Here is a 24,025-nt window from a genome sequence, read left to right as displayed (position 1 = left end):
CATTCTTTACCACTGATTTTCTTAACTTCCCAAAGTTTGTAATTTTCAACTTGGTTTGGTCCCAAATTTTTCTCTAATTTTTTTTTTTAATATGAAAAGCTTCACAAATTTGTGTGTCGTTCTTGCACAGGGGTCATGCTAATCTTCTCTGTATCCTTCCAATTTTAGTATATGTGCTGCTGAAGCAAGCACCCATATATATATATATATATTTTTTTTTAACTGAAGCTATGTCACAATTTGTGTACTAATTCAAAGCATTTAAAAGGAAATTTAAGCTTGATAACTTAAAAACAAGTTTTATATTTTGCCATTCTGGGTAGGAAATTATATTAGCTTAAACTCTCATTCTTTATAATTAACATGTAGTAATCTAGAGGAAATAAATTCCCTTTAAGGTTGTTGTGGTCATAAAGAAAACATGGACATGGGAGTGACAGTGGAAACAAGACAGGTGACCTTTTACCTTTCCTGGTAATACCAATTAACTCTTTATATGAACAAAAGTTGAGAATAATACTGACAGGGCAAATGTATTAGGATCACTGCATGTGAGACAATGGCAGCATTAAGATAATGCCATAAAATTTGCTTGTATCCTTTGTAACACAGATAAAACAAAAATGCAGGCAGCATGCAGTGATAATGGCTAGCATGGAATGTGTTCAAATATATTTCCTTTTTTTTTTTTTTTTTTACAAAATATTTATCCCTCTTCAGAAATCCATTTCCATTAATGTACATAGGCCCTTTCAAAGTTTCTGGTTTACTCTTTTACATATGCCTGAGAAGTAGACCTGATGATCCTCAGTTTTCAGGAGAAGTGGAGACTGCCCAGAACCATTTAGCACATTGGCAAGTGACTTGTGATTGCATTTCATGACTTAAGTCTCAGACCTGTGACAAAAGTGCACGGCCAACTGCTGTCCACGGTGGGGTGGGGTGGGGTGGGGGTGTGGTGGAGGACACTCGCTTGTTAATGTCTGGTTGTGTTGTTACTTCTGGTGTATTTCAAATATAAAACTATTTGTCCAACTTTTAGGAAATCTTTTAATTCCCCTAAAAAAGGTGCCAGTAATAACTGGGAAACTCTAAATTGGAGAAGAAACTATGGGGGAAACTCTTCTTGTTATGCTCTGGTAAAAGCTTCGCATGAAGTCTCTTCCGGGTATTCTTGAATCCACGGAGACAAGCTAGCTGGAGGAGCAAATCCAATCTGTAGGGTCCAGCACACTACGCAAACCTCAAGTTTCTTGGTTCGGAAAAGTCAACCCAAATACACTGCAATTGTTTTTTCTCAAGGACCATTTCATTTATAATAAAACAGATACATGCTTGTTGATGACAGGGACAGAATACCTTAATGTATGTATGTAGCATATATATATATATGTGACTTAGATTTTTCCATTTATGTTCTTGTACTGCTTCTAGCCTTCATCACGGCGGCTTGGATTGTCCTGTGCCAACTGTCACACCACAACTACCACCTTATGGCGCAGAAATGCCGAGGGGGAACCCGTGTGCAATGCTTGTGGACTCTACATGAAACTCCATGGGGTATGCCATGTATTCTGCTTACTTGCATATACATTTAGTATCTGGTTTGGATATGATTTCAGTTAAAAAAAATCAGCAAATGAAAGATATGCAAGTGAAAAATTTGAATGCATGTAATTTATTACTGAATATGTTGAATATATTCAGTGTACATACTGAGTACATTTTATTGAATTGAAGATGCTATTAATTATAATATGAGCTCTTATCTTATGTACCAGTAGGAAACAAAAAATGCCAGCAATTGAACTATCACAGATGTTCCTTTAAGACACGTTCCAATTTTAGAAATGTGAAAAATGTGCATTTAAGAATTGGTAATATGTTAGTAACCATTTTTAACTCCACAGTTAAGGAAATCAATAGAAAAATGCACAATCACCAGTCTATATGTCTTAAAAGTTTTGAATGTACTCAGACAATTGTGCAAAGGAGTAATACATTTAATAGTTACAGTTGGGCCGGGCGCCGTGGCTCACGCTTGTAATCCAAGCACTTTGGAGGCCAAGGCGGGCGGATCACCTGAGGTCGGGAGTTCAAGACCAGCCTGACCAACATGGTGAAACCCCATTTTTGAAAAAAAAAAAAGAAAAAAAATAGTTATAGTTTAAAATATTTCATAGTTCATTTTAAAGGATTGCACAAAATATTATAAACACTTCAATCTTAAAAACAAAAATAACCTTGCATCTGTAGGAGGAAGAAAATACATGATCTCTTTGAAATAATACTTATTCAGTGAAGAGTTACTCATTTCAAACAATAAACATTAAGTTAAAGGAATTCTCCTTGGCAAATCATCTCGTTCTTTCTCAAGGAATCTGCATTTGATGAGGAAAGTGTAGTCTTTGTGCACTTGGGATCTTTTGAATGTGTATAAAAATTGGATTGAAACTTATGCCAAGTCCTTTTTTTTTCTTCTTTTTTTAAGATGGAGTCTCAATTTTGTTGCCCAGGTTGAAGTGCAGTGGCACGATCTTGGCTCACTACAACCTCCACCTCCTGGGTTCAAGCGATTCTCCTGCCTCAGCCTTCCAAGTAGCTAGAATGACAGGTGCCTGCCACCACACCCAGCTAATTTTTGTATATTTAGTAGAGAAGTTTCACCATGTTGGCCAGGCTGGTTTCGAACTCCTGACCTCAGGTGATCAACCCGCCTCAGCCTCTGAAAGTGCTAGGATTACAGGCATGAGCCCCTGCACCTGGCTGCCAAGTTTGTTTAAATGAAGGCTTTCAGTACCAATGTTGGGTCTTTGATTTTTCTTCAATATAATATTAAACTTATGGCCTATGTGAAAATTTTTTAGGTGCCCAGACCACTTGCTATGAAAAAAGAAGGAATTCAAACCAGGAAACGAAAACCTAAGAACATAAATAAATCAAAGACTTGCTCTGGTAAATATAATAAAATGCCATTTGATTGTAAAGTATTTGCCAAGCTTAACAGTAGAGTAGATGTATATTTATAAGGTTAATTTTGACTGTTGCAGGTAATAGCAATAATTCCATTCCTATGACTCCAACTTCCACCTCTTCTAACTCAGATGATTGCAGCAAAAATACTTCCCCTACAACACAACCTACAGCCTCAGGGGTAAGTTAAAACAGCATAGACTCCTAAATTAGTGGGTTGCTCTCTAGTAAATTATCTCAATTTTTATCTTATCTGGTAGTACAATAATCTAAACCAACAGTTCAGTTTAGTTAGTTGATACCTAAGAATAGTTTTTAGAGGAAATTACATTTAAATGTCAACAAAATGACAAACTTAAGTACTCTTAATTAAGATCTCTATCATTTTTTATGGTTAAATTAACCCAAGTAAAAGCAAGTGGTTTTGGTTTAAAGAGCTTTAAATTGTTTTATTTTCAGGTTTTTCTCAGAGTTGCCATATATAATATGTATATATTTATGTATTTCTAATGTAGGTCAGAAGAACTATGAGGCCAGTGGTTTCATAGGTTACAGTGCCCATAACATATAAGTAGTTTTTTTTATCGTATCAATTCGAGCTTTTATTCATTTTTTTAATCATCCACCCAAAGCAAAGATCATCATAAAGTGTTATGTGCTGCTGTATTCACTGATTTCCTTTGCCCAGTTGTGTTCTTGGTGGTAGAGCTTGCCTTCTAATGCACTTTAATTGTACTGGGGTTTATTTCAGCTAGGACAAAACCTAGGAGCCGTCTGTGCCACGGTGGACAGTTCTCACTGGATCTTTGTGAGGATCACAGACTTAGTGTTTGTAAAGCTGTGACCAAAATTCAGTTTGCCTCCAGTAAAGAGCATGTTCCCACCCTACTCTTTCCCAAATTTACCTGGAATGCTCTTAAAAAATACAAGGCCTTCCCTCAGACCTCAGTGAGCTCCAAAGCAGGGCCTCCGGCAAGCAGGACTCTGAAATGTGTCCTTATGCCTCTTGGGACTATATTGAGACCAGATTAGAACTAAACGCCAGAATTTAAATGCCTATTTACTTAGTAATTGTTTTCTACATCTAGTTTTACCCTGAAATTATTTGGGGTACTTTAAAATACTACAGATTCCTGGGCCCCACCCTGGATTTTCCAAGTCAGAGTCTCTGGGTGTGGGGCTTGGATATCTGTTTTTGAACACTTGCCCCAGGTGACATTGTAACTACTGCCCTGGAGGTGTTTGGGAGCCACAGATCTGGTTTCTTTCCACCATCTTTTCATGGCTTTAATAAACAAAAATTAAATATTTAAAACAAAATGTTTAAACTGTGCTTAAAATTATATTTGATAGTTTTATTTGTCCTCCAATCCAAATGCTTTTGAGCCTTTTCTGTAATGAAACAAAACGTCTTTTCAGAGTTTCACAAGGGTAGTTGTTTTTGTTATAGACTCATGGTCAAGAATGTTTCTAGGCTTTATAAAGATGGACTCCGTGCTACTATATGTTGTGTTTTACAGGCAGGTTAGATGTAACTAAGGATCCAAAGTGGCAAACAGAATATGTTACTTGGGAAATGTTAAAAATTATTTAAAAATAATCTTTTTTTTTTTTTTTTTTGAGACTGAGTCTCGCTGTCACCCAGGCTGGAGTGTGCAGTGGTGGGATCTTGGCTCTCTGCAACCTCCACCTCCTGGGTTCAAGCAATTCTCCCACCTCGGCCTCCTGATAAGCTAGGATTGTGGGCATGCACCACCTCATCCAGAGAATTTTTTTAGTATTGTTAGTAGAGACGGGATTTCACTTTGTTGGCTAGGCTGGTCTCGATCTCCTTACCTCAGGTGATCCACCTGCCTTGTTCTCCCAAAGTGCTAGGATTACAGGCAGGAGCCACCATGCCTGGCCTAGTCCTCAGGAGCAATTATGTAGCTAGAGGCAAAACAATTTGGTTTTGTAAAGCAGGGAGGGAGCAGCCTCTCTCTTAGCTGAAATGAGGACTGCTGCCAGTTCCAAGTCACTTCTGTTGATGGTACACTCCAGCTGACAAAAAGCCTAATTTGGATGATAAATTGCACTGTAGCCAATATTTACCCAACAATGGACTTCGGGGACTTGGAACCATTGTGGGTGGAGCCAGTTTTGCTCTTGTGATTTTGTGATGTAAAATTTCAAAATTGGCTATTAGCAAGTCCTATCAGTTGCCCTCCAGGGAAAGGAGTGAAAAGGCAGTGAAAGGGCCATGGTCTGCCTAGAAGAAGGGACTTGGGAGTTAATCTGGTCCCAGGCGAGTTCCGGGATCTCACCAGGGATCTAGAAAATGGAGGTGGCTTGCTGGTCAGTGCCCTTCGGAGGAATGATCAGTTCCCCACTAGAGGCCAGGAGGCAAAGCAACAAGGATGTTAAGGGTGGTGTTTAACAGTAATGGTTTACACACTAGGTCTTCAGCTGCAAGCTTCCATCCCTGCGGTAGCCCAGCAGCCTCCATGGGGCCTGAGAAGCTAGGAGTGGCTGGTGTGAGCCGCAGACAGGGGGCATCTCTCCAAGCTCTCCAGCCTCTGCGGGCTGGGCTGCAGAAACGCTGTGTGACTGCAATTAGCTAGGCAGGGGGTGGGGGGTTGGGTTGCCGGCCTGCCCTCCGACCTCCCCAGTTCCCCAGGGACTGACTCTTGACCTCGTTCCGAGGGCACATGGCTGGTGCCTGGGTGAATGTCTTCAAAAAAGCCTCTACCTGCTGTGGCCATTGTGGGGAAACCTCTTGTCTGCTGGCTGCCTTTGGAAGCTGTCCCCCTCTAAGAATACCTGTAGTAGGCTTGAGTGGTTTCCCCAGGTTGTTTTCATGGAGTGCCCGCATATACCTGTGGGTCCCTTAGCGCTTTTTGATGTCCTCTCTGGGAGGGGTGAGCCTTCATGTGTACGGCATGGCCCATGCGGCAGCCAAGTAGCTGTGAAGAGTCTGCTGGAGGAGCCATCTGTGAGCAGCTGGTAGAAGCATTTTTAAACGGTGGCTATGTTGACAAAGGTGTGTCATTTTCCCATTTTGGTCACAGTGCATGATGTTGGAGGGCAGCTGGCTTTGTGACTGATTGCCCATAGGATTTTGTGAAATGCTGTGGGTGAAGAAAATATCAGATCCACACAGCAAGGTTGTATCTGGTGTTTAGAAAGTATATGTATTACAAACACAGCACTGAGGTGGCTTGGAATTTAAGCCTCCTAAGGCAATGCGTTCACCCCACAGATCTACAGAGCTCGCTGTGACTGACTGGTAGAAATTAGTGGTGCAGGGTGACCCTGGTTTGATGGGGCCACGGAGCTACAAAGCAAAGGGCAATCTCAGGCACACTCCCAGCAGAAGATGGAACTGGGGGCCGCATATCCCTCCATTTAGTAGTAGTATCACTGCCTTTCTTTAATGACTGAGTTACAGCAAGAAGTCAAAAACTGTTCCAGAGGCCCATATGAAGCATGCTGTTCACTTTAACTCCCCCTTGAAAAATCAGTTGTAGGGGATCACCGATAGGCATTCCCAGCAGGCTTCTTTTAAGTCCTGGGACATGACAGGAACAGGGTTCTGACCTATCTTTCACGTGGCTATTTAAGTGATGGCACCAGGACCTTAGCATGACTGACACCAGCATCCTGAGCTCTCTTGGCCAGGGTGAAAGGAGCCACAGGAGCTGAGTATTGTGGAAGGGGTCTGTTGTGGTTGTCTGCTTCTGGGAGAGGGGCTCCAGGGCTCCCCTCCCCTAGCAGGAATGAAGGTGTGGGCATAATTTCTAGTGCATGGCATTCTTCCAGGATAAGTGTCCTAATGCCATGAAAATTTTTGCGCTGCTCTGAAGCCTCATGTCTTAGCTTTATATACTTGTTGTTAATCTGTGCTTTCATGAGATCTGTGTCTGGGCAAAAAGGAGACATTCCTTTGGATAAGAGTCAGCAAGTTGATGACCTCGCCACCTTATGACTCAGTTTCTCTTGGTTATAGACTGTGTGCTGGAGGCACAGGGAGGGCAGTGTGTTTCTGTCTGAGATCAAGAGGACTCATGGCTATGCAGCCCTGTTTAAAATATTGCCTATTTTTTTCTCTTGAAATTTTTTGTTTATTAAAAATGTATGTTAAATTTAATTGCTGATAGATGGTTACTTTCCGTGGCAAAACCAGTCTTTCTTTCTGGCTAAGAATTTTCTCATGCATGCAGATTTACTAAAAAAAATCTATATTTAGTTGATCTAAACAGACATCAGATTTTCTTTGGGCTCAGTGTGGTGGCTCACGCCTGTAATCCCAGCACTTTGGGAAGCCTAGGTGGGTGGATCATCTGAGGTCAGGAGTTTGAGACCAGCCTGACCAACATGGCGAAACCCTGTCTCTACTAAAAATATAGAATTAGCCGGGCATGGTGGCACATGCCTGTGATCCCAGCTACTCTGGAGGCTGAGGCAAGAAAAAGAAAAAAGATTTTGTTTGGCTTTTATTCTCTATGGATTATAAAAATATTAAAATCATTTTTTCTTGAATTCCATTTATTGACTGAATTGTAGTTTATAGTTTTTTTTCTCTTATTGATATTTAGGAGAGAAACATGGTAACATTCTATTTCTGCAATAAGTTTTAGTAAGTAGTTCACAATGGTCCTATTCCTCCTAGTTCTCTTCCTGTAACTCAAAATTTGTAAAACTAGAGGATACTTTATAGCTCAATCCCCAAATTTTATAGATAAAAAGTCTTTTTTTCTTAATTTCTTTTGTGATAGGAGAGATTCATTTGGAGATGAAATTAATAATCTCTGAAAATGGCAGCTACAGAAAAAAAATTATCATTGAGACAATGTTTGAGAATAAGGAGTCACTGAACATATTTTGCCTGCCTAAAAATAGTTTCTATAAATAATTACTTTACAAAATTAGGCCAGGTGCAGTGGCTCATGCCTGTAATCCCAATTCTCTGGGAGGCTGAGGCTGGAGGACCACTCGAGACCAGGAGTTTGAGATCAGCCTGGGCAACATAGCAAGACCCCGTCTCTATTTCTATTTTTAAAATAAAATGAAAAAAAAATTAAACCCTACTTAAGTTAATATTAAAGCTGCCAATATAATATTGAAGTCATAATTAAACATAAAATATTGAAGTTAAGTGGAGAGAAATATATCTGACCAACCCTTGCTTTACTGGTCCTTTTTCCATTTGAGTAAAACAAAGTGCCACATCTGGAATTGCTCAAAACATATAGGTGATAGGGGTGTGTGGAGAGAGACAAGTATAAACATAGATCTTACTATTGGTCACATTTGGACATGCTTTAAAGGGGTGATAACTAGAGTTGGAGATGGCTTCACAGAGTAGAGGAAATTAAAATTAGTTAGGATTTTTGCTGGGGAAAGATTGGGATAGAGGTATCCAGGAAAGAAGAAGGGCATGGGAATCTCTGGAGCTGAAGGAAAATAGTTCATTATGGCTGGAGTATAGGGTGTAAGAAGCCAAAGGCAGGAAGTGAGGCTGGTAGAATGGGTGGAAAGTAGATATTTGAAAATATTTCAAATCAATGTCAGGTCAGCCTTAAGCAGGGCCTAAATGTCGGGATAGACTTTATATTTAAATCCTGCTTCAGCGACAAATGTGTTTTCTTTTTTTTTAAGTTAATTAATTAATTAATTATTTTTTAAGACAGGGTTTCACCATGTTGGTCAGGCTGGTCTTGACCTCCCGACCTCAGGTGATACGCCCACCTTGGCCTCCAAAGGACAAATGTGTTTTCTGTCTGTACACTGGAGTCCAACAATTAGGACATTCTTACCGGAGGGTTCTGTATTTTGATAATTGATGTAAACAAAGGCTAGCATGCTCCTGCTTTCAAGTTTACAAGCAGGGTTCCTCCTCACAATTAGGGAGGAAAAACATCTCCTTCAAGCTGATTCTAGTGCTGACCTTCTTTAGGCCTGCACTGTAAATGTCTCTGCATCCAGGGAGTGTGGGGGCAGGGTGGTTGGAGTGGCTGCCTGGTTACCTCTTCTAATGGAAACATATTTGGCATGGTATGTTAGTGATAGGAAATGTGTTTCCTCACCTTTGTGAGGCATGGCTGGTGATACACAGCTTCCACAAATACAGGTGGACATTAGGCTGAAGGATAGAGACTTCGGATCCTTGCCGGCTGCATCTGGGCCTGGGTGGGTGGCCTTAACTACTCTTTTGGTATGTTTCTTGCTAGTAAATAGGTGTCATCGTTCCTGTCTCATGTGTGCTTCTAGGACGCTGTGTGCTTAGCTGGACCTATTTCCCTACTATAGTCACTCCTGAGCTGTGTGGTCCTTTGAAGAAGTTAAACACCCATAAGTACTTGTGGCCAACAGCAGTGATCTAGGGACTGACTCAGGTTAAGATTATTTGATGTGCTTTATAAGGCCCTCTGAAGAAAGTTTAGGCAGGTAAATATATTAACTTGTTTTTATAGATTTTATTTTAAATATTTGCATCCCGTGGTGAAAACAGAAAAACACCATAAGGTCCTATAGCTTACTATGCATTTTCCACTGGAGGGGGGATTTTTTATTAGCAGATTTACACTCTACCAGCTTTTGCTTCAAGTAATGGGATTATTTTTGATTTACTGTGCACTACAGTTGGCCACAAAGGTATGGTTCCCATGAAAGAGCTGAAAGGTACATTGGTGAAGGACTTGTGTTGTGCTTATACTGTTAAGTTGCTCAGAGGAACCTATGAAGGTGAGCTCTAATGCAAGAGACTGCTGGGGCTGGAACAGAAAATTACTGCTTCATTTTTAACTTGAATATTCCACAGAGCTTCTAGAGGATTCAAGAGCCAAACAGTGGTAGATTGGTCTTGGATTTTATCACAGTGCCCTTGAGCTTTGAGGAAGTTTTTCCCTTTCCTATACTCTCACTTATAAGATAGTGAACATAGGGAGGTATGAAATCAGTTTCTATCAGGTACCTTTTATGTGCTAGGTGCTTTAGATGCATTTTATTTTTTACTCCTCTAAGTGAGACTCAGAAGGTAAAGAACAACCAAAGTCTGTGTCAAATTGAGAAGCATGGTTTCACGTTGGCCGCAGGTCTGGCTGATGAGGTCAGTATTGTTGCCACTACAACATGTTAGATTAATATGTGATATTAGGTCATTTCTTCAAACCCTTTAGAGAGAAGAAAGAATGTTTTCTAAAAGAAATTTGACTAACTTTGATTAATTTCAGCATCAAATATCCTCCCACTGAAACAGTTGGGAAAACAGTGCCAGAGAAGTTATTTGCTCTTGACCAAGAATGTATTTAAGGCACTTAATGCAAATTTTCTTATCAATGTTATACTTAGAAATCAAATGTATAATGGTACTAAGAATATAGTAGTTGTGTAACATCATGTAAAAAAAAAGTAAAAATTACTTTTGTTGACATATCTAATGTGGTTATAATAAGGTTCTTTTAAGAGAAACACAAGATTGCAGTACTGAAATCCTTCTAATGCTGTGACTTAAATCCATACACAAGAAAATTCGGTTTTAGAACTTTTCAGAATGTTCAAATTGTCTTCAATTAAGTTTTAGGAAATCACTAAAAAAACATTTCTTAATAGGCAAGTGCCCATTTTTTTTTCAGTCTATCATCCAAAAACACTTTTTTTCAAATGAGTAACAAAAGAGTTAAAAAATCATTAATCTCCCACAAGGGCCTGTGAGAGAGTTGTGGTCAGGTATTATTATTGCCTCATTTATAAACCAAGATCTGGAGTGACTCCTTAAGGTCACAAAACAAGCCAGTGTTGAAGCCGGGACTGGAACCGACGTCTCCTGCCTCCCAGTCCAGGGCTGTTACCACTCCCAGGGAGTTGACCAATCATCACAGTTATTAATATCCCACTTGCCACATGCTACAAGCCATGAACATAAATATTTTGTTGGCATTTTATCTTCACGCTCCCTATGTGCCAGGCTCCTTTTCTTTCTACATTCACAGCCCCTTCTAATAACTCACGTTCTTGTCTGACCACATTGGCCTTCGCCAATGAAAGTCACACGTCATCCCGGCAGGGAATGTTCAAGCATGTGGATTTGCATACTTTCATTTTGATCTCAAGGCTTTTTCTAGAGTTCATCATTTTTTATCTCGTGTGTGTGTGTGTGTGTGTGTGTGTGTGTGTGTGTGTGTGTATGTGTATGACAGGGAGGAGGATGGTAAGAAGTAGTTAAAAAAATGCATCATGTGCTACATAGGTATCCAATGGCTTTGTATGTACATTAGGAAACAGTAAAGCTTTAAATAGTTAGTACTATACATGTCCACATAATTTATCATGAAACTGTGGTTTATTTAATAAGTGACTCATTATCACTATCTAATAGCCAGAATACTGGATAAAGAATAAGTGTGAGCAGAAGTTATTCACTATTTCTTATGGCCTCATACCAGAACACAGCTTTTCTTTACAAATTACAGATTCTTTGCAGTTCTCTTCCACTCCTGCCTCTATAAGAATATACAAAATTGTCAGAAAACATGAAATAATGTTACGGGAAAACATGGCCAAATTTAAGAAATCTGGCTTAGATTGCTCTGAAAGGTTATTGCTAAATGAATCTTCGAAGAAAACGAATTCCTTTACTGGAACAAAAGTAATTTATTATGCATTTCATGGGTGTCTGCCAGAAGAGTTACTAGCAGTATGAAGATCCAGTGGATATGAATTAAGTACAATCTGTTAGTTCTGTTCATGTTTAGGACTACCTGTTAATTTTCTCTGAAATTTTAATAATTTAAAAAGGCATCTCCAAAGACAGGTGTTGGCAGTGTGACAATTCATTACTCAGATACCCATCACATCAGGCTTTTTTTAAAAGCCCAGTACGCAGAATTTGTGAGACTGAGCACAAAGACATTATTTTATTGACCTCATATTTTAAGAATGATTTGAACAAATACAGGGCATTGATTTTAATGTCCTGTTGGGGTCTTACGAGTAAACAGTTCCAAGTCAACATCTGACGGTGCTTAAATCATGATCCGACTTGATGGTGTGCTGCCTGTTTTGGTTGTTGGCCTGGCATGGTTTCACCAGAGCTGGGCCACATGCTCCAGAACCATATTTTTATTTTATTAAACACAAGTATTTTACATTTAAAGCGCTCATTAAATTTAGTTGCTTGATGCGTGGTGAAGCCTGAATATGGTCAAAAGTTTATTCTGGGGGTTCACGGATTAGCAGCTGGAAGGAAACAGATTCCAGCAGCCAGGCGCTAGCTCCGGCTCTGTCTGTGTGAGTATAGCGAGCTGCCAAGGTTCTGTAAAGCCTCTGTTTTCCTCCTTCTACTAAAGAGGAAAAGTAATTCCTACCATCTGGTCCTTAGGAGTATTGTGTAGAGTAAGTGGGAGATGCCTGGAGACCTCTTTGAAGTTCAAGAAGAATAAATAGCAATACTTAAATACGGGTCTTGGAAGTTAATAGTAATCAGCTTTATTTGCATGGCATTTTTCATCCCAAGATATTAGAATAAGATTCTCACTTTCTTAATGAGGAAATGTGGAGATGTAGAGTTATTGTGTTAAGAAAGTAACCACATTTTAGAGATTTTATTTCACTAATAGCAAATTTTTAATTCCTTCTGATACTTAGCACTTTCCTAATACTTTTTGTGGTTTAAGTGCATTGTAAAGGCTTCTTGGTATGATTTCTGTAATTGAGATGGAGAGATTAAAATGCTCATCCAATCTCCGGAAAAGCCAGTTTTGTTATAAAAATTAAGATAATAATTCACCAGGTTTTAAATCTTGCCTCAGGATCCTGTCCCACTTAATTTGAAGATTAGAATAGTGAAATTCATTCTGATTCATTTAGAAGATTCTTTAGTGTGCTCATTGACTTCAAAGTTGTGGGACAAACCCTCTCCCTTGCAATTTATATTTGTACATCAGTATTTTGCTGATAATCCCAGAGTACTTACAAAGTCTGACTGATGCCTTTCTTCACCACAACATGCTTGCTGTTGAGTGCGCATATATATAAAAAACAATCTGGTCTTTTATCTCTAATAGATGATGTGTACAGAATTGTTTTCCTCTTGTTGAAAAGGGCAGCATCCCTTGGTGTGGCTATAACCTTGCCTACTCAGGCCTCAGAAGGGGTGAGAGGGGTAGGGACAGGGGCAGAGTGAGGGAGCAGCCAGTGAAATTTTCAGTAAGGAATTTGCTGAATTCAAAAAATATACAAAACTATTCTGCTGAATAGTTAGGTCATCAGTTGAGGTGACGGTGACTTTCCCTCTAGAGAGAAGGTGTCCTTTCTTTTGTTTTATTAAGCTGTTAAGAATTTGAGAGTTTCACTGTGACTGGTTTTCACATGTCTTGGTGGAGACAGAATCTGTGTGTGTTCATGCATCTTGTGTGTGCCACCTTCTAAAGTATTATCGAGTCTTATGTCTGGTCCTCTGTTACTTCCAGCCAAACTGAAATGATTGTAGTTTATATAGTGGAAGTTACGATTTGCAAGAAAGCATTTCCCCTTTGTTGGAATTTATACAAAGTTTTTAATTCCTCTTTTGAGGAAGGCAACTATAAAGCACCACAGGAGTCTAACCTAGAGGTTACAAAAGCAGAGAAGAGCTTTGGCAGTGAGGGCGGCTGGCTTCCCCTCACACAAGAAAAAGCCGTAAGCACAATCTCACTCAGATGTGTAGGAAGGATGGATCAGAGGCTGGGGGAGCCGACAGTCTGCCTCGCAGTGAAGGAGGCAGTGTGATCACCATCAAAGTCTTCTGCTCTGGGAAGGATCACACAGTCGCCCTTCAGCCTGCCTGGGGTGCAGTGTTTTCCTTCTTCAGACTGAGACTGCATGAAGAGAGATTCCAGCAAGGAAGATAGAGCATGCCCCGCATACTCCTCTGGTTTTCTTCTTCAGATGAAATTTATGCACATAATCCACAAGCCAAAGAACCTGTGTTCTTTGGAAAAGGCTGTACCCTTTCTGGGTTTCCTTTTCTTGGGTGTGTTGCCTTCCCATCAGAAACTGTTTCTCACCCTACTCATTATGGGACGTGTGAAATGAAGGAAAACAAAGAGACACTGCTGGGCATTTGTCTCCATGAGTTGATCCAATCAGAAATCTTTGACTTTTCAGACATGTGTCTAAAAATGAGTGAAGGGTCCTCAAAGGGAAAAAAAAAAATCCACAGAGATATTTTCCATGTCCCAGTCTGCAGCAGCCCAAGCTCTCCCTGAAGTCATTTATTCCTTTAGGAGGGAGTTTTCCAGCCCAGCTGCTCTGCCTGTCTCCCACCTAACCCCGCCAGCTTTCAGTGCTAAGCCCAGGCTGGGTCTGGCCCTGATAACACATTCTTTCAACAGGAAGTGCCTCCATTTTCAGTTGTCTGTGGGAGGGTGGAGGGCAGATAAGCAATGAATGGAAACACAGAGCCGATTTCTGCTCCACCCTCCTTGCACTTTGATCAGGGAGAGAGCAGGGACCTCCGCCTGGCCTGTGCTGCCTGCCGAAAGGAGGGAGGATGGTTGAGCCGTGGACATTCCGGAGCTCTCCCTCCACTTCTGTTCAGGAATGTTTGTTTAGGTTGGTCTGGGTTAGTGAAGTGCCTGCTTTTGCTGGGTTGCGATGTCTGCTATCTGAACTAACGTCCTTTGAAGGGTTGAATTAGATGCGGGAAAATATATTCACCAATTGAAATTTATACATGCGTTTGTATGTATGTGTATTAGGTCCAGGATCATCGTACATTTTTCTCTGATTACCAGCCCTCCCCGCCCCGACACAGATTGTACCGATTCTTAGTAGGCAGCTCTTTACTATCATCAGTGAGGGAAAGGAACTTAATGACAGAATGAACCAGACTTTTTTTTTCTTGGAGACAGAGTCTCGCTCTGTTGCCAGGCTGGAGTGCAGTGGCACGATCTCGGCTCACTGCAACCGCGCGTTCAAGTGATTCTCCTGCCTCAGCTTCCCGAGTGGCTGGGACTACAGGTGCACACCACCATGCCCAGCTAATTTTTTTATTTTTAAATTAGAGACGGGGTTTCACCTTGTTGGCCAGGATGCTCTTGATCTCTTGGCCTTGTGATCTGCCCCCCTCAGCCTCCCAAAGTGCTGGGATTACAGGTCTGAGCCACCGCACCTGGCCCTCCAGACTTAAAAAAATTTTTTTTTTCAGTCCTCCTACCTCACCCCAGACTTCTTAAGGACAGTTGCTGTGCCAACTCTGAACACCTTCTGCAGTTAGAAGATTGGTTTTGAGGCTGGACGCGGTGGCTCACATCTGTAATCCTAGCACTTTGGGAGGCCAAGGTGGGATTGATCACCTGATGTCAGGAGTTCAAGACCAGCCTGATCAACATGGGGTCTCTGCTAAAAATACAAAAATTAGCCGGGTGTAGTGGTGGGCGCTTGTAATCCCAGCTGCTCTGGAGGCTGAGGTTGGAGAATAGCTTGAACCCAGGAGACGGAGGTTGTAGTGAGCCAAGATCACGCCACTGTACTCCAGCCTGGGCAACAGAGTAAGACTCTGCCCACCCCCCCAATATTGATTTTGAGAGCTGAAGTTGCACTGATGCATGGGGCCGACGTGTTGGATATTTTAACTTATATATACAACTGTGAGTTTCACATGTGCTTGGCTAGTCAGGCCCTAGCCTATGCCAAGTGGCAGGGAGATGATTTCAGGGGCTCATGGGGCCCTTCTGACCCACCCTCCTGTCAGTGCCCTGACTCTGATTCCCTCCTATTTTTTTTTAAGCCACTTTCTGATGGCATCAAGTTTGGTTTGTCCCTCAAATGCCTTGTGCCTTTTTTTTCTGGTATTCATGTCTTCAATTCATCCCCAAAGTTATTAGATTGGTGCAAAAGTAATTGTGGCCATCACTTTCAATGCCAAAAACTGCAATTGCTTTGGCATCAACCTAAATAGATTTACTATGCAATTTAAGTATTCAGAGAAAAGTATAGATGGCTAATAGGCTTGGCCCTCTCAGCCAGTCCCGTTTCTCCCCTCCTCCCGGGGGACCCTTGTGATACTTACACATGTGCATAGATAAATTGCAGTTATGACGTGTAATTCATATATTGCTGTTTTTCAGTTAGCATGGTATTACAGTATTTTTCCCAGTTTGCTCCATGATCTTATTATTCTTAATAATTTCATAATAGTTCACTGAGCGGATGTACCCTGCTTTTCTAAACTGTTCCCATATTATTAGACATTGGATTGTTTCTGTGGTTTCTACTATTAGAAGTAACCTTGCAATGGTTGGCTTCCTTTGTGGAGCCTTTCCCTTCTTTTGAATTACTTCCTTGTAGTAATTCAAAAGAAGTGAAATTACAGGGTGAAGTAGGGTCTGAACTTCTGGATGGCTGTTGACACTGCTGCTAACTGCGTTCTGTAAGGTGTGTGTGTACTAGAATGTAGCCCTGCCAGCCATGAGTGGGGAGACATCAGCCTTGCTTTGCAGTATTTCATGTTTAAATATTATATCCCCACATAAAATAAGGCTACCAAGCATTGAGCACAAGTACTTGCTCCATTGTTTTTTCTGACAGGCTTAGCTATTGGTTTTAATTGCAATTGAGCAGATTTATTTTTAGGAGTGCATCACTCCTGGAATTTGAGGGTTGTCTGCCCTTTAACGGTAGGACTCTTGGCCTGCCAAATAACTTAACATTTTGTCTGAAAAAAGACAGGTTATTTTGACTAACTGCTTTTGGGATTGTTATTCAGGTGTAAGAATAACATTGAGGGTGTTTAACGTTTCTTTAATGTGGCTTGTTGAAAAACAGTTAATGAGTGACCAGGTGTGGTAGCTCACTCCTGTAATCCCAGGACTTTGGGAGGCTGAGGCAGGTGGATCCCTTGAGTTCAGGAGTTTGAGAACAGCCTGGGCAACATGGTGAAACCCTGTCTCTACAAACAATACAAAAATTAGCTGGGCGTGGTGGCACATGCCTGTGGTCCCAGCTATTCTGGAGGCTGAGATGGGAGGATCTCTTGAGCCAAGGAGGCGGAGGTTGCAGTGAGCTGAGATTGCACCCAGTGCACTGCAGCCTGGATGACAGAGTGAGATCCTATTTAAAAAAAGAAAAAAGTAAAAAAGTCATGAGACTTTGGCTGCAGAACACCTTGGTTTATTTTTGTGAAGAACTATCAGTGACAGTTTGAATAGGGTCATTCTGGAGGTAGTTCTCTTTGAGCTCTGAGTGTCTGCTTCTGATCCTGCCTGGTGACGGGGTAACTCGCCTGGGCTGAAGGATAGAATGAGGAGAATAAATTAGATCCAAGCCCCTTAACTTTCAATAAAAGATAACAAGAGTAGCTTATACTGACATAATCTTTACTGTTCTCAGTCACCGTTATAAGGACTTTACATATATTAGTCAATTTAATTCTTTTTTTTTTTTTCTGGTAGCTATGTATAGTCATCTCATTTTTTTTTTTTTTTTTGAAATTGAGTTTTGCTTTTGTTGCTCAGGCTGGAGTGCAATGGCACAATCTTGGTTCATGAGCAGCTGGGATTACAGGCATGCTCCACCATGCCTGGCTAATTTTTTATATTTAGTAGAGACTGGGTTTCACCACGTTGGTCAGGCTGGTCTTAAACTCCTGATCTAAGGTGATCCACCTGCATCAGCCTCCCAAAGTTCTGGGGTTACAGGCATGAGCCACCATGCCAGATCTAGCCAATTTAATTTTTGGAATAACCTGACATAGGTGCCTCTTTTTATCCCACTTTATAGGTGAGGAAACTGAGGCACACAAAGTTTTATGTCAGGCTTCTGGTTTACCTCTCCCACATGGTTTCTTCACTTTTGCTTCATCCTTCTGTTTTTCAGCTGACTTTTCTTCTAAACAGGCCATGTGGCTGCCTCTCTCCATCTGTCCCGCCTCCCATTTAACACCCTTCTCTCGCCAATAACAATAGCTTCCCTTTATGGAATGTTTAACATGGCAAGGCACCATGCCTTCGCTTTTACAAACGTTAGCTCATTTAATTGTCACAGCCATCCCTGAGGTGGGGAATGTGAGGACTGGGGCACAGAGGAGGCTCAGGGGTGAGTGCACTCAGCAGGGGACTGAGCCAGGACAGGACTGGAGAGTCCAAGCTCCTTCCCCTCCTCCCCATGCTCCTGTGCGAGCTGCCTTGCTTCCTTGCCTGGAAGTCCTTGCCCTCTGCTATTCCTTTTCTGACTCTTGCTCTACCTTCCTGTCTCAGCCACTCATTTGTCACTTACGATAAACAGCCAGCAGTCGACTTTCTAGTGTGTATGGCTCCCCACATAGCCTGGGAGCTCCTGGGGCAGATACTGTCTCAGGCTCCTGGTCCAGTGTTTGGCCATCAGTTGGTGCTTTGCTAACCTTCCTTCCATCCTCCCTCCCTCCCTCCCTCCCTCCTTCCCTCCCTCTCTCTCTCCCTTCCTTCCTTCCTTCCTTCTGACAGGGTCTTGCTCTGTCCCTCAGGCTGCAGTGCAGTGATACAGTCATAGCTCACTGCAGCCTCCATCACCTAGACTCAAGCAATCCTTCCACCTCAGCCCCCCAAATAGCTAGGATTACATGCCCAGCTAACTTTTGTATTTTTTGTAGAGTTGGGGTCTCCCTACGTTGCCCAGGCTGGTCTCAAACTCCTGGGCTCAAGCGATCCTTCCTCCTTAGCTTCCCAAAGTGTTGGCATTACAGGCATGAGTCGCCATGCCCTGCATGCTAATATTTCATGTTGCTGGCTGTGGTGGTGGTGACAGAGTCCTCTGCTGCCTTGGCACTTCCCTGCCATTTGAGATGGGCTATTTCCTGTTGGGCCAATTCAGGAACCCTCTCCATTTCAGAAAATAACACTTGCCGTGGTGAAGTCAGATTTAATCAGATGCATGCAGATATGCCTGTTTTGGAATAAGAAAATCTTAGCAAAGTTGGGCAAGACATATATCATTATAAGGGAGCTCACTCTAATAGTTCCTTTCTCAATAAATAATTCTGTTGTGATTGAATATCACTATTTCTTTGAGGGTTAAATCTCGATCCACACTGGATTTGCTTCTAGTGGGAGTTTCTGGAATTAAGGGCTAAAGTTAATCACTATGTTCATAAGTGTAACCGAGTTCATGGCATTCAGTTTGTTGGACAGGATTATTTTAGTTCTTTCAGAATTGCCACAAGAATCCCTGTGAAGCTTTAGTAGACATCTCACTGATTTTGTGAAATTTGCTTTTTTATGCACCTAAAACCCTCAGTTTAAGTCTTTACATTTGTGTTATGTAAATAAAAGTTTGGATGTGGGACCAGTGCTGTTGCTGGATTTTCATAAACCCTCATTTCTGCTGGGCAAGGGAAGGCATGGTTACCTGTGGGGGAGTCAGGTTTGGTCTGTCTGCTTGGGAGGGAGGAAGTCTGGTGCGTAGACTCAGTGGGCTTGCTCGTCTGAAGTCCTGCCTCCCAGCCTCATGCCCTTATGGTGAGGATTGAGAGCAAACCAGATCTTGCTGGAAAAACGAGTAGAGTTGAATCTCATTCACTTGCAGGCCGTGGAGGCTCGGCACACTTCCTTTCTGTTCCGCTTGCTTCTGGTGCCAGAGGAATGGCTGTTTTAAGGATTTAATGGGATTACGTATGTAAAAAAGATTCTTCGAAAAGTACACAATGTCCTACCTCTGTCAAATAATAAGTATCTGGTAATTTATAGAATGGAACTCTGAAAGTTTGGAAGGAATAAGGGCTTCTGAACTTTTTAGAAGGAAAAAGGTGATTTTAAAAAGTACATGATTGTGGCTAGATTTTTCAAAAAGTTTCTCAAAAGCAACTTTTTTCAAACTGTTGTCTAAACAGATTTTAGTTATTTTGGTTTGATTCTACTAAATTATATAGTTTCCTATTTGGCCTTTCTCATGTGAATGGGGGGAATGGGTGGAAGAGGGGAAAGGTGAACTTGTGCTTCAAGAAATCATTGAGGCCGGGCGCTGTGGCTCACGCCTGTAATCCCAGCACTTTGGGAGGCCAAGGCGGGTGGATCATGAAGTCAGGAGATCAAGACCATCCTGGCCGTGGTGAAACCCTGTCTCTTTAAAAAGGAAATCATTGTGGCCAGGCAAAGTGGCTCATGCCTGTAATCCCAGCACTCTGGGAGGCTGAGGCAGGCGGATCACTTGAGGTCAGGAGTTCGAGACCAGCCTGGCCAACATGGCCTCTACCAAAACCCTGTCTCTACTAAAATTACAAACATTAGCTAGGTGTGGTGGTGCATTCCTGTAACCCCAGCTACTCGGGAGGCTGAGACAAGAGAATCACTTGAACCCAGGAGGTGGAGGTTGTGCTGAGTCAAGATTGTGCGACTGCACTCCAGCCTGGGCTACATAGTGAGACTGTTTCAAAAAAAAAGGAGAGAAATCATTGCCATGATCATGGCAGATAGAGGATGGTAGCATTTTCTTTAAAATGTGTTCTGCTTCAGACATGGCCTGTTCTTGTAAAGAATTAAGGTAAATGAGGTAGATATTAAAACTTGTATATGCATAGGTTTATTTTCCATTAAGTCAGTGCTCAAAAATTTCACTTATCAGGGAATATTAACCGTAGCTTTTCTTAAAAAGTCTAAAAAGACTTTGCCATCACCGGATAAGCCTTGTTAGAGCTGTGTGTGTGCGCGTGCACGCGCGGGGGGGGGTTCTCTGCATTTTCTCTTTGGAAATGATTAGGTTGTGTGTGCATCGTTAATGCCTGTTTACCCGCGCAGTGCAGTTTGTTTCATCGTCAGAGATCTTAGAGTTTGGCACTTTTTACAAATAGCTTTCCTTCAGTTCTTCTTCCTTTTGTGCAGCTCTGCATCTTGCCAGTGGCTCCTGCCCTGAGTTCTAAAGTTTCCAGGGCTTAAGTGGCCACCGTCAGTCAGGTCACTGTGCAACGCAGGTCAAAGCCCCCGCTTGCTAGGGGCAGGGGATAGTAATGTCGACCTCATTTCCCCTGCACTGGGTCCGCCCAGGAGCAGCTCTCGCCCTGGCTGCACTGACCCATTCATTTGTTCCCATGTGTTTAGCAGGACCGTAACCGCCTCTCCCCTTCTCTCCTCTCCTCTCTGTCACCCTCTTCTGCCAGGCGAGTGCCCCGGTGATGACTGGCGCGGGAGAGAGCACTAATCCCGAGAACAGCGAGCTCAAGTATTCCGGTCAAGATGGGCTCTACATAGGCGTCAGTCTGGCCTCGCCGGCCGAAGTCACATCCTCCGTGCGACAGGATTCCTGGTGCGCCCTGGCCCTGGCCTGAGCCCACGTTGCCAGGAGGCAGGAGGGCTCCGCCGCGGGCCGCGCTCCACTCGCGTCTGCTTTTGTGCGGCAGTCCAGACAGTGGCGACTGCGCTGACAGAACGTGATTCTCGTGCCTTTATTTTGAAAGAGATGTTTTCCCCAAGAGGCTTGCTGAAGAGTGAAAGAAGATGGAAGGGAAGGGCCAGTGCAACGGGGCGCGTCGCCTCCCTTTCTGGCCAGGGCCACTCCAGCCAGCCCGCCTCGGGGGCGGACCCTGCTCCACTTCCAGAAGCCGGGACTGGGACCCGGGCCTTGCCTGCTAAGGAATATTGAGAGAGATTTTTTAAAAAGATTTCGCATTTTGTCCAAAATCATGTGCTTCTTCTGATCAATTTCGGTTGTTCCAGAATTTCTTCATACCTTTTCCACATCCAGATTTCACGTGCGTTCATGGAGAAGATCACCTGAGGCCATTTGGTACACATCTCTGGAGGCCGAGTTGGTTCATGAGGTCTCTTGTCAAAAATATTACTCAGTTTGCAAGACTGCATTGTAACTTTAACACACACTGTGACTGACATTTCTCAAAGTTCATATTGCGTGGCTGGTCTGAAGTCAGTCGGAATTTGTAAACAGGGTAGCAAACAAGATATTTTTCTTCCATGTATACAATAATTTTTTTAAAAAGTGCAATTTGCGTTGCAGCAATCAGTGTTAAATCATTTGCATAAGATTTAACAGCATTTTTTATAATGAATGTAAACATTTTAACTTAATGGTACTTAAAATAATTTAAAAGAAAAATGTTAACTTAGACATTCTTATGCTTCTTTTACAACTACATCCCATTTCTATATTTCCAATTGTTAAAAGAAAAATATTTCAAGAACAAATCTTCTCTCAGGAAATTTGCCTTTCTCTATTTGTTAAGAATTTTTATACAAGAACACCAATATACCCCCTTTATTTTACTGTGGAATATGTGCTGGAAAAATTGCAACAAAACTTTACTACCTAACGGATAGCATTTGTAAATACTCTAGGTATCTGTAAACACTCTGATGAAGTCTGTATAGTGTGACTAACCCACAGGCAGGTTGGTTTACATTAATTCTTTTTGAATGGGATGTCATATGGAAACCTATTTCACCAGAGTTTTAAAAAATAAAAAGGGTATTGTTTTGTCTTCTGTACAGTGAGTTCCTTCCCTTTTCAAAGCTTCCTTTTTATGCTGTATGTGGCTCTAGATATTCGTATAAAACAAGTGCATGTGAAGTTTGCAAATTGCTTTAAGGCCTCCCTTTCAAAGAATAGTCCTTTTGGAACTGTTTTATACCTTTTATGCTTTGGTTTATTTGAAGTTGACACCTGGGGTTAGTTATCACTCTCCATGTGCATTGGGGGCAGTTTTTGTAAGTGGGAAGGACCCAGTATTATATGATATTTGAATTGATAAGCATTTTGTATGAGGTCAATGCTTAAAAACATTCTAGAAAGTTCAGATTTTTTTTCTTTGTGAATGAAATATATTCTGGCCCAAGAACAGAGTGATTTCCTTTCTAGTTCTTTGCTTTTGCAGAGTTCCTTGAAGTCTCAAAGCTCAACCGAGGCTGCAGACCTTACACTCATCAGAAGATCTGTAGAAATTATTCCAATGGCCTCTTTGTATTTTCTTCATTGTTGAATGGATTTCAGGAAATCAGGAGGCTGTTTCACAACATGGAATGATGGCATTTACTGTGGCTCCCTGGGTGTACAGTACTTGTTATTTTTCATGTACTTGTTACAGCCATTCTATGGGGTTCAGTCTGAATCTTTCAAGAGAAGGAATGCCTTCCTTCATGCTGGTGAATGCTCCTCTACAGAGGGACAATGTCCGTAGCTGGTGTGTGTGTTTGGGGAATTTAGTAAGGCCCACATGCACCCTGATATCATAAGGTGGGCCAGAACAACAGTTAAGAGTGTTGGCTGTGCAGGCAGATCACTAGTCCCTGATTGGCGTGGATGGGCAAGTTATCCAGCTCTCATCTTTCTAATCTAAAATAAGGCAAATAGTATATAAATCACAGGATTAGGTGAGATAGTCCATGCCAAGTGCCTAGCACAATACCTGGCACACATTAATTATTAATGTGACTTTGAGAGTGGCATGATTTGCAACATGGGTCCTTTGAATAATATCTGACTCCCTGGAGTATCAGAAGTTTATGCTCTTTAAAGAGTCTGATGTCCTGTGGGTCACCTGTGCTTCAATAAGGCCAAGAAGAGTGAAATGAGAGACTCCCTCTAATCCAGGGGGTTGCAGAAATGGAGGGAGGATGCATGAGAGCTGATTGTTTTATATTAGAACAAGGCTGTTCTGACAACAGAAGAGAATTATTATCCCCACGAACTGATGACTGTTTTCCTCCCTCCTTTTACGGTTCTCATTACTTTGAGTGCTTTTTGGTGAGGTGGGAATTGTTAAAATTAATATAGTTTGATTGGAAAATGAATTTTTCTTATTGGGGCTTCCAAATGATCCTTTTTCTGGGATAATCTCAAATATTGTTCCTTCTAATTCTAAAAAGAATTCTAGTTTTTTATGAAACAAATTAAAATGGACAGAGGGGGAGGGGGCTTCTTGTAGCCTGTCCTAACACAATGAACTCCACTATCTGGGCTTTTAAATGATTACTTTCTTACCTAAGATTGCATAAAGTAGAAGTTTGATAAATTTGCTCCGAATACACAATTTTAGCACTCTTCTCCCAAAGTGTGACATGCGAAACCGATCACGACCCAATTATTCCTCAAAATGGAATGCATTCAAACAGAT

The 24,025-nt window shown here is 41.7% G+C and overlaps 1 protein-coding gene and 1 non-coding gene across 3 annotated transcripts in view; one reads left to right on the top strand and one right to left on the bottom strand.

Annotated features, from left to right (window-relative positions):
- The window catches only part of GATA6 (GATA binding protein 6), a 33,201-nt gene extending 10,803 nt beyond the window's left edge, over positions 1 to 22,398 (top strand). For both annotated transcript variants that reach the window (XM_021673891.2, XM_064379349.1), the window contains 4 exons: positions 1,435 to 1,560; positions 2,868 to 2,955; positions 3,051 to 3,154; positions 21,059 to 22,398. In XM_021673891.2, coding sequence (XP_021529566.2) covers positions 1,435 to 1,560; positions 2,868 to 2,955; positions 3,051 to 3,154; positions 21,059 to 21,226 — 486 coding nt within the window. In that variant the 3' untranslated portion in view covers positions 21,227 to 22,398. The remainder of the gene's footprint in view (positions 1 to 1,434; positions 1,561 to 2,867; positions 2,956 to 3,050; positions 3,155 to 21,058) is intronic.
- On the bottom strand, positions 86 to 192 carry LOC135276100 (U6 spliceosomal RNA). Its single transcript, XR_010343670.1, has one exon. It is a non-coding gene; the product is annotated as a U6 spliceosomal RNA (small nuclear RNA).
- Positions 22,399 to 24,025: the final 1,627 nt, after the last annotated feature.

Source organism: Aotus nancymaae, unplaced genomic scaffold (genome assembly GCF_030222135.1).
Source record: "Aotus nancymaae isolate 86718 unplaced genomic scaffold, 86718_ANA_hifiasm-v0.15.2.pri h1tg000020l, whole genome shotgun sequence".
NCBI lineage: Eukaryota > Metazoa > Chordata > Mammalia > Primates > Aotidae > Aotus > Aotus nancymaae.
This window is presented reverse-complemented; position numbering and strand designations above follow the sequence as displayed.